Genomic DNA, 11,310 nt, shown 5'->3' with positions numbered 1-11,310 from the left:
ATTGGGTTTACGTGTAAGGCGAGCTACCACCCGCACCAGAGACCTGGAGAAGCCACGGTTTATCAGTTCACACTGCCCCTGTGTGGTATAGAGGTACGTACACAATTATTTCAGGGACCGAGAATGGGATGGCAGGTTCTGGGCTGAATTTCATGACTGAACCAGGAACCACTAACCTACCCAGTCGTGAGCACACATATGTATACCCTTCTATTCTACACAATTTTAATTGCCATTTTTATTGAAGAAATTTTGATTTTAGTTTCTTTATGATTACTTATGAATGACTCTTCTGATTCCTTTCAAATCTTCAGCACTAATATTTATCTACACTATCGACTTATACCGCACTCTGCACTATTCCAGTCGCTTGCATGGAGGCCCACGGGACTGCAGTTATAGAATTCAGGGACACCTTCCTGGGGTCACACAGTGACTGAAATACATTTAGTTATTGTACTCTTCCTTTCTCTCCCCAAACCAACGAATACTTTTCTTACTACGTATTTCTATTTCGTCTCCATTTTATCATAAGAAGAAACAAAGTTAGATTCACTTCATCATGAGAATAAACAAAGTTTACTTCACCACATTATGAGAGCAAACAAAATCTGCTTCACTTCATCATGAGAACAAACAAAGTCTGCTTCACTTTATCATAAAAACAAACAAAGTCTGCTTCACTTCTTCATGAGAACAAACAAAAGTTTGCTTCACTTCATCATGAGAACAAACAAAGTCTGCTTCACTTCATCATGAGAACAAACAAAGTCTGCTTCACTTTATCATAAAAACAAACAAAATCTGCTTCACTTCATCATGAGAACAAACAAAATCTGCTTCACTTCATCATGAGAACAAACAAAGTCTGCTTCACTTTATCATAAAAACAAACAAAGTCTGCTTCACTTCTTCATGAGAACAAACAAAAGTTTGCTTCACTTTATCATGAGAACAAACAAAGTCTGCTTCACTTCATCATGAGAACAAACAAAGTCTGCTTCACTTCATCATGAGAACAAACAAAGTCTGCTTCACTTCTTCATAAGAACAAAGTCTGCTTCACTTCTTCATGAGAACGAAGTCTGCTTCACTTCATTATGAAAACAGTCTGCTTCACATGTATAAAACTCATTAGTCTGCGAAATTTTCAGCAGAGTAGAAACTTGTGACTGTTTGTACTCATAGGGTTAATATGAGTAACCTATCTTTATTTTGTCTGTTTTAAGTACATTATAATATTCAGCACCTACAGAATTAGAGGCAATCAGATTTGACTCATGAATGGGGAGGATAGCTCCCATTCCTTCGATTAAGGTGTGTGTTTTTTTTTGGTGTTAATTAAACATTAAGTAATTTACTGAGTTTTTAATATATAAAACAAATTCAATGTATTGTATTCATCTCATTGTTTCACTTGGAGGTCAATAGCAGGAGACGCCCACATTAACACCAAGAGAAAAGTATTTTTTCCCCGAAATTAGGCTAGATTCTTTAGCTTTTTAAATGGTACATTCTATTAACAATGATAGCTCATGTATTAAGTATGATAGCTACATTATAAATGCTAACAACAATTATTACAGACAATGAATTCACTTACACGATAGTTCAAACCTTTAAAAGATGCATAGGAATGGAGGATATTTAAAAATGTAGCTTTCCAATTAGAGATTTGTTACACAGGATGAAAATAAAAGATGTCGGCAGCATCGCGTCTACCACATAATTTAAAAATGAAAGCTGGAGCAGGTCCGTGTCTGATGAAGCTGACTGTTAAGCTCCTCACTGCTTAGTGAACACTTAGGGAAAACTTTGTTACAGTTGGCCTGGCCTACAACCTCCGCGGCCTCCAGAATGTCGGCGTGATAAGAAGACATCATCTCAGTGTTGTAAGAAAACTGCTGGAGAAAGATATTTTCTTTAGGAGAGCGAACATGAAGCTGCTTGTTGTGTACATGACACAGAAGCTTCAGCATACAGCGATCTTTGTCCAGGAGGTTGATGGTGGATAACAGTATCCTGTGCGCCTCATCCAACTTTTCCACGCCTGTCAGGATGGCTCGCTTGTAGCGGCGTCTCATAAACACTTCTTCAGGAACATCTGATGAATCGTTTTCGGCTGGTGGAGTGAGAGTCATTATCAGAGGTTCCGTAGTTGTTGTTATTACTGGTGCTGGTGTTGTGTCATGCAGAAATTTCTTAAAAAGTACTACACCGAGAGTAATCTGAAAAATAGCAAAGAAAGATTATTATTTCAGCTTAATTATAATAGAATATTTATAACAGCGGTGATACTCTGGCCGCAGGATGAAACAGGAATTCTTTGTGTTGTTTATCAGTAACTAATATTTAGGCTGCAGCCATTTTTGTGGAGCCACATATTTAATTAGATTAATAAAACTAAGTCTTAAACTACCCTTACTAAGCAAACCTCGTTAAGCAAATTCTAGGACAGTTCAAACAAAAGAATTTTCTCCGTCACTTGATCACTCAATCAATATTTTCAAAACTGATGGATTAATCACATCGACGCCAGGCTGAGGGACTGATTGCCTCAGACTTCCGATCTTCAACCATTCTTCTCTTTTTAAACTGAGGAAACCACTGGTTGGGGAAAGTTTCCAAATTAAAACTACCCTAATATAACAAAAGCGTTTAATTCATCAAATTTATAAATAAATCGTGGTTGTTAGCGTAATATAATCTTATTAAATAGAAAGGTTTCAGTCTATATTTTTATTCATTAGTTAATATCTAACGAAAGTTTTTCATATTTAAGGAAAAAAAGAGTTTGAAGACATTAAAAAATACACAGAAATATTTGCTGATGTTTTCGGAATTTTTCTCTTTCTCTTTTATTCTTTACTTTAAATCGTTATAATAAAAAATAAGTTGTTTTCTTGTACAGTTTATTTACTTGATGTAGAAAATTAAGAGTTGGGTAAAAATAACATAAATGTTCAGCAGAAAAATTAATTAACGAAGTTTGACTTTCAGTGTTATTATGTGTTCTAAAATGTCTTAAAAAATGTTGTTCTAGATTATCCAAGTTGTTATTTTATGTAGTTGACACTGTGTCGTATATACTGTATTGTTTGTATCTTGTGTCGTATATACTGTATTGTTTGTATCTTGTGTCATATATACTGTATTGTTTGTATCTTGTGTCGTATATACTGTATTGTTTGTATCTTGTGTCGTTTATACTGTATTGTTTGTATCTTGTGTCGTATATACTGTATTGTTTGTATCTTGTGTCGTATATACTGTATTGTTTGTATCTTGTGTCGTATATACTGTATTGTTTGCATCTTGTGCCGTATATACTGTATTGTTTGTATCTTGTGTCGTATATACTGTATTGTTTGTATCTTGTGTTGTATATACTGTATTGTTTGTATCTTGTGTCGTATATACTGTATTGATTGTATCTTGTGTCGTATATACTGTATTGTTTGTATCTTGTGTCGTTTATACTGTATTGTTTGTATCTTGTGTCGTATATACTGTATTGTTTGTATCTTGTGTCGTATATACTGTATTGTTTGTATCTTGTGTCGTTTATACTGTATTGTTTGTATCTTGTGTCGTATATACTGTATTGTTTGTATCTTGTGTCGTTTATACTGTATTGTTTGTATCTTGTGTCGTATATACTGTATTGTTTGTATCTTGTGACGTTTATACTGTATTGTTTGTATCTTGTGTCGTATATACTGTATTGTTTGTATCTTGTGTCGTATATACTGTATTGTTTGTATCTTGTGTCGTATATACTGTATTGTTTGTATCTTGTGCTGTATATACTGTATTGTTTGTATCTTGTGTCGTATATACTGTATTGTTTGTATCTTGTGTCGTATATACTGTATTGTTTGTATCTTGTGTCGTATATACTGTATTGTTTGTATCTTGTGTCGTACATACTGTATTGTTTGTATCTTGTGTCGTATATACTGTATTGTTTGTATCTTGTGTCGTATATACTGTATTGTTTGTATCTTGTGTCGTATATACTGTATTGTTTGTATCTTGTGTCGTATATACTGTATTGTTTGTATCTTGTGTCGTATATACTGTATTGTTTGTATATTGTGTCGTATATACCGTATTGTTTGTATCTTGTGTCGTATATACTGTATTGTTTGTATCTTGTGTCGTATATACCGTATTGTTTGTATCTTGTGTCGTATATACTGTATTGTTTGTATCTTGTGTCGTATATACTGTATTGTTTGTATCTTGTGTCGTATATACTGTATTGTTTGTATCTTGTGTCGTATATACTGTATTGTTTGTATCTTGTGTCGTATATACTGTATTGTTTGTATCTTGTGTCGTATATACTGTATTGTTTGTATCTTGTGTCGTATATACTGTATTGTTTGTATCTTGTGTCGTATATACTGTATTGTTTGTATCTTGTGTCGTATATACTGTATTGTTTGTATCTTGTGTCGTATATACTGTATTGTTTGTATCTTGTGTCGTATATACTGTATTGTTTGTATCTTGTGTCGTATATACTGTATTGTTTGTATCTTGTGTCGTATATACTGTATTGTTTGTATCTTGTGTCGTATATACTGTATTGTTTGTATCTTCTGTCGTATATACCGTATTGTTTGTATCTTGTGTCGTATATACTGCATTGTTTGTATCTTGTAATGTATATACTGTATTGTTTGTATCTTGTGTCGTATATACTGCATTGTTTGTATCTTGTAATGTATATACTGTATTGTTTGTATCTTGTGTCGTATATACTGTATTGTTTGTATCTTGCGTCGTATATACTGTATTGTTTGTATCTTCTGTCGTATATACCGTATTGTTTGTATCTTGTGTCGTATATACTGTATTGATTGTATCTTGTGTCGTATGTACTGTATTGTTTGTATCTTGTGTCGTATATACTGTATTGTTTGTATCTTGTGTCGTATATACTGTATTGTTTGTATCTTGTGTCGTATATACTGTATTGTTTGTATCTTGTGTCGTATATACTGCATTGTTTGTATCTTGTGTCGTATATACTGTATTGTTTATATCTTGTGTCGTATATGCTGTATTGTTTGTATCTTGTGTCGTATATACTGTATTGTTTGTATCTTGTGTCGTATATACTGTATTGTTTGTATTTTGTGTCGAATACTGTATTGTTTGTATCTTGCAATGTATATACTGTATTTTTTGTATCTTGTGTCATATATACTGTATTGTTTGTATCGTGTGTCGTATATACTGTATTGTTTGTATCTTGTGTCGTATATTCTGTATTGTTTATATCTTGTGTCGTATATACTGTATTGTTCGTATCTTGTGTCGTATATACTGTATTGTTTGTATCTTGTAATGTATACACTGTATTGTTTGTATCTTGTGCCGTATATGCTGTATTTGTTGTATCTTGTGTCGTATATACTGCATTGTTTGTATCTTGTGTCGTATATACTGTATTGTTTGTATCTTGTGTCGTATATACTGTATTGTTTGTATCTTGTGTCGTATATACTGTATTGTTTATATCTTGTGTCGTATATACTGTACTGTTTGTATCTTGTGTCGTATATACTGTATTGTTTGTATCTTGTGTCGTATATACAGTATTGTTTGTTTCTTGTGTCGTATATACTGTATTGTTTATATCTTGTGTCGTATATACTGTATTGTTTGTATCTTGTGTCGTATATACTGTATTGTTTGTATCTTGTGTCGTATATACTGTATTGTTTGTATCTTGTGTCGTATATACTGTATTGTTTGTATCTTGTGTCGTATATACTGTATTGTTTGTATCTTGTGTCGTATATACTGTATTGTTTGTATCTTGTGTCGTATATACTGTATTGTTTGTATCTTGTGTCGTATATACTGTATTGTTTGTATCTTGTGTCGTATATACTGTATTGTTTGTATTTTGTGTCGAATACTCTATTGTTTGTATCTTGCAATGTATATACTGTATTTTTTGTATCTTGTGTCGTATATACTGTATTGTTTGTATCGTGTGTCGTATATACTGTATTGTTTGTATCTTGTGTCGTATATACTGTATTGTTTATATCTTGTGTCGTATATACTGTATTGTTCGTATCTTGTGTCGTATATACTGTATTGTTTGTATCTTGTAATGTATACACTGTATTGTTTGTATCTTGTGCCGTATATGCTGTATTTGTTGTATCTTGTGTCGTATATACTGCATTGTTTGTATCTTGTGTCGTATATACTGTATTGTTTGTATCTTGTGTCGTATATACTGTATTGTTTGTATCTTGTGTCGTATATACTGTATTGTTTATATCTTGTGTTGTATATACTGTACTGTTTGTATCTTGTGTCGTATATACTGTATTGTTTGTATCTTGTGTCGTATATACTGTATTGTTTGTATCTTGTGTCGTATATACTGCATTGTTTGAATCTTGTGTCGTATATACTGTATTGTTTGTATCTTGTGTCGTATATACAGTATTGTTTGTTTCTTGTGTCGTATATACTGTATTGTTTAGATCTTGTGTCGTATATACTGTATTTTTTGTATCTTGTGTCGTATATACTGTATTGTTTGTATCTTGTGTCGTTTATACTGTATTGTTTGTATCTTGTGTCGTATATACTGTATTGTTTGTATCTTGTGTCGTATATACTGTATTGTTTGTATCTTGTGTCGTATATACTGTATTGTTTGTATCTTGTGTCGTATATACTGTATTGTTTGTATCTTGTGTCGTATATACTGTATTGTTTGTATCTTGTGTCGTATATACTGTATTGTTTGTATCTTCTGTCGTATATACCGTATTGTTTGTATCTTGTGTCGTATATACTGCATTGTTTGTATCTTGTAATGTATATACTGTATTGTTTGTATCTTGTGTCGTATATACTGCATTGTTTGTATCTTGTAATGTATATACTGTATTGTTTGTATCTTGTGTCGTATATACTGTATTGTTTGTATCTTGCGTCGTATATACTGTATTGTTTGTATCTTCTGTCGTATATACCGTATTGTTTGTATCTTGTGTCGCATATACTGTATTGATTGTATCTTGTGTCGTATGTACTGTATTGTTTGTATCTTGTGTCGTATATACTGTATTGTTTGTATCTTGTGTCGTATATACTGTATTGTTTGTATCTTGTGTCGTATATACTGTATTGTTTGTATCTTGTGTCGTATATACTGCATTGCTTGTATCTTGTGTCGTATATACTGTATTGTTTGTATCTTGTGTCGTATATACTGTATTGTTTGTATTTTGTGTCGAATACTGTATTGTTTGTATCTTGCAATGTATATACTGTATTTTTTGTATCTTGTGTCGTATATACTGTATTGTTTGTATCATGTGTCGTATATACTGTATTGTTTGTATCTTGTGTCGTATATACTGTATTGTTTATATCTTGTGTCGTATATACTGTATTGTTCGTATCTTGTGTCGTATATACTGTATTGTTTGTATCTTGTAATGTATACACTGTATTGTTTGTATCTTGTGCCGTATATGCTGTATTTGTTGTATCTTGTGTCGTATATACTGCATTGTTTGTATCTTGTGTCGTATATACTGTATTGTTTGTATCTTGTGTCGTATATACTGTATTGTTTGTATCTTGTGTCGTATATACTGTATTGTTTATATCTTGTGTCGTATATACTGTACTGTTTGTATCTTGTGTCATATATACTGTATTGTTTGTATCTTGTGTCGTATATACTGTATTGTTTGTATCTTGTGTCGTATATACTGCATTGTTTGAATCTTGTGTCGTATATACTGTATTGTTTGTATCTTGTGTCGTATATACAGTATTGTTTGTTTCTTGTGTCGTATATACTGTATTGTTTATATCTTGTGTCGTATATACTGTCTTGTTTGTATCTTGTTTCGTATATACTGTATTGTTTGTATCTTGTGTCACATACTGTATTGTTTGTATCTTGTAATGTATATACTGTATTGTTTGTATCTTGTGTCGTATATACTGTATTGTTTGTATCTTGTGTCGTATATACTGTATTGTTTGTATCTTGTGCCGTATATACTGTATTGTTTGTATCTTGTGTCGTATATACTGTATTGTTTGTGTCTCGTGTCGTATATACTGTATTGTTTGTATCTTGTGTCGTATGTACTGTATTGTTTGCATCTTGTAATGTATATACTGTATTGTTTGTATCTTGTGTCGTATATACTGCATTGTTTTATCTTGTAATGTATATACTGTATTGTTTGTATCTTGTGTCGTATATACTGTATTGTTTGTATCTTGTGTCGTATATACTGTATTGGTTGTATCTTGTGCCGTATATACTGTATTGTTTGTATCTTGTGTCGTATACACTGTATTGTTTGTATCTCGTGTCGTATATACTGTATTGTTTGTATCTTGTGTCGTATATACTGTATTGTTTGTATCTTGTGTCGTATATACTGTATTGTTTGTATCTTGTGTCGTATATACTGTATTGTTTGTATCTTGTGTCGTATATACTGTATTGTTTGTATCTTGTGTCGTATATACTGTATTGTTTATATCTTGTGTCGTATATACTGTATTGTTTGTATCTTGTGTCGTATATACTGTATTGTTTGTATCTTGTGTCGTATATACTGTATTGTTTGTATCTTGTGTCGTATATACTGTATTGTTTGTATCTTGTGTCGTATATACTGTATTGTTTGTATCTTGTGTCGTATATACTGTATTGTTTGTATCTTGTGTCGTATATACTGTATTGTTTGTATCTTGTGTCGTATATACCGTATTGTTTGTATCTTGTGTCGTATATACTGCATTGTTTGTATCTTGTAATGTATATTCTGTATTGTTTGTATCTTGTGTCGTATATACTGCATTGTTTGTATCTTGTAATGTATATACTGTATTGTTTGTATCTTGTGTCGTATATACTGTATTGTTTGTATCTTGCGTCGTATATACTGTGTTGTTTGTATCTTCTGTCGTATATACCGTATTGTTTGTATCTTGTGTCGTATATACTGTATTGATTGTATCTTGTGTCGTATGTACTGTATTGTTTGTATCTTGTGTCGTATATACTGTATTGTTTGTATCTTGTGTCGTATATACTGTATTGTTTGTATCTTGTGTCGTATATACTGTATTGTTTGTATCTTGTGTCGTATATACTGCATTGTTTGTATCTTGTGTCGTATATACTGTATTGTTTATATCTTGTGTCGTATATGCTGTATTGTTTGTATCTTGTGTCGTATATACTGTATTGTTTGTATCTTGTGTCGTATATACTGTATTGTTTGTATTTTGTGTCGAATACTGTATTGTTTGTATCTTGCAATGTATATACTGTATTTTTTGTATCTTGTGTCGTATATACTGTATTGTTTGTATCGTGTGTCGTATATACTGTATTGTTTGTATCTTGTGTCGTATATACTGTATTGTTTATATCTTGTGTCATATATACTGTATTGTTCGTATCTTGTGTCGTATATACTGTATTGTTTGTATCTTGTAATGTATATACTGTATTGTTTGTATCTTGTGCCGTATATGCTGTATTTGTTGTATCTTGTGTCGTATATACTGCATTGTTTGTATCTTGTGTCGTATATACTGTATTGTTTGTATCTTGTGTCGTATATACTGTATTGTTTGTATCTTGTGTCGTATATACTGTATTGTTTATATCTTGTGTCGTATATACTGTACTGTTTGTATCTTGTGTCGTATATACTGTATTGTTTGTATCTTGTGTCGTATATACTGTATTGTTTGTATCTTGTGTCGTATATACTGCATTGTTTGAATCTTGTGTCGTATATACTGTATTGTTTGTATCTTGTGTCGTATATACAGTATTGTTTGTTTCTTGTGTCGTATATACTGTATTGTTTATATCTTGTGTCGTATATACTGTCTTGTTTGTATCTTGTTTCGTATATACTGTATTGTTTGTATCTTGTGTCACATACTGTATTGTTTGTATCTTGTAATGTATATACTGTATTGTTTGCATCTTGTGTCGTATATACTGTATTGTTTGTATCTTGTGTCGTATATACTGTATTGTTTGTATCTTGTGCCGTATATACTGTATTGTTTGTATCTTGTGTCGTATATACTGTATTGTTTGTGTCTCGTGTCGTATATACTGTATTGTTTGTATCTTGTGTCGTATGTACTGTATTGTTTGCATCTTGTAATGTATATACTGTATTGTTTGTATCTTGTGTCGTATATACTGCATTGTTTTATCTTGTAATGTATATACTGTATTGTTTGTATCTTGTGTCGTATATACTGTATTGTTTGTATCTTGTGTCGTATATACTGTATTGGTTGTATCTTGTGCCGTATATACTGTATTGTTTGTATCTTGTGTCGTATATACTGTATTGTTTGTATCTCGTGTCGTATATACTGTATTGTTTGTATCTTGTGTCGTATATACTGTATTGTTTGCATCTTGTAATGTATATACTGTATTGTTTGTATCTTGTGTCGTATATACTGTATTGTTTGTATCTTGTGTCGTATATACTGTATTGTTTGTATTTAGTGCCGTATATACTGTATTGTTTGTATCTTGTGTCGTATATACTGTATTATTTGTATCTTGTGTCGTATATACTGTATTGTTTACATCTTGTGTCGTATATACTGTCTTGTTTGTATCTTGTGTCGTATATACTGTATTGTTTATATCTTGTGTCGTACATACTGTATTGTTTATATATTGTGTCGAATATACAGTATTGTTCATATCTTGTGTCGTATATACTGTCTTATTTGTATCTTGTGTCGTATATACTGTATTGTTTGTATCTTGTGTCGTATATACTGTATTGTTTGTATCTTGTGTCGTATATACTGTATTGTTTGTATCTTGTGTCGTATATACTGTATTGTTTGTATCTTGTGTCGTATATACTGTATTGTTTGTATCTTGTGTCGTATATACTGTATTGTTTGTATCTTGTGTCGTATATACTGTATTGTTTGTATCTTGTGTCGTATATACTGTATTGTTTGTATATTGGGTCGTATATACCGTATTGTTTGTATCTTGTGTCGTATATACTGTATTGTTTGTATCTTGTGTCGTATATACCGTATTGTTTGTATCTTGTGTCATATATACTGTATTGTTTGTATCTTGTGTCGTATATACTGTATTGTTTGTATCTTGTATCGTATATACTGTATTGTTTGTATCTTGTGTCGTATATACTGTATTGTTTGTATCTTGTGTCGTATATACTGTATTGTTTGTATCTTGTGTCGTATATACTGTATTGTTTGTAT

At 31.6% G+C, this 11,310-nt stretch overlaps 1 protein-coding gene across 1 annotated transcript in view; it reads right to left on the bottom strand.

The window, feature by feature from the left end:
• Positions 1 to 1,353: 1,353 nt before the first annotated feature.
• LOC138853919 (uncharacterized) overlaps positions 1,354 to 11,310 on the bottom strand; it is a 101,982-nt gene continuing 92,025 nt past the window's right edge. The window contains exon 3 of the mRNA XM_070093636.1: positions 1,354 to 2,228. Coding sequence (XP_069949737.1) covers positions 1,731 to 2,228 — 498 coding nt within the window. The 3' untranslated portion in view covers positions 1,354 to 1,730. The remainder of the gene's footprint in view (positions 2,229 to 11,310) is intronic.

The sequence above is a fragment of the Cherax quadricarinatus genome, chromosome 3 (genome assembly GCF_038502225.1).
Source record: "Cherax quadricarinatus isolate ZL_2023a chromosome 3, ASM3850222v1, whole genome shotgun sequence".
NCBI lineage: Eukaryota > Metazoa > Arthropoda > Malacostraca > Decapoda > Parastacidae > Cherax > Cherax quadricarinatus.
The sequence above is the reverse complement of the archived record's forward strand: the minus strand, read 5'-3'. Positions and strand labels throughout refer to the sequence as shown.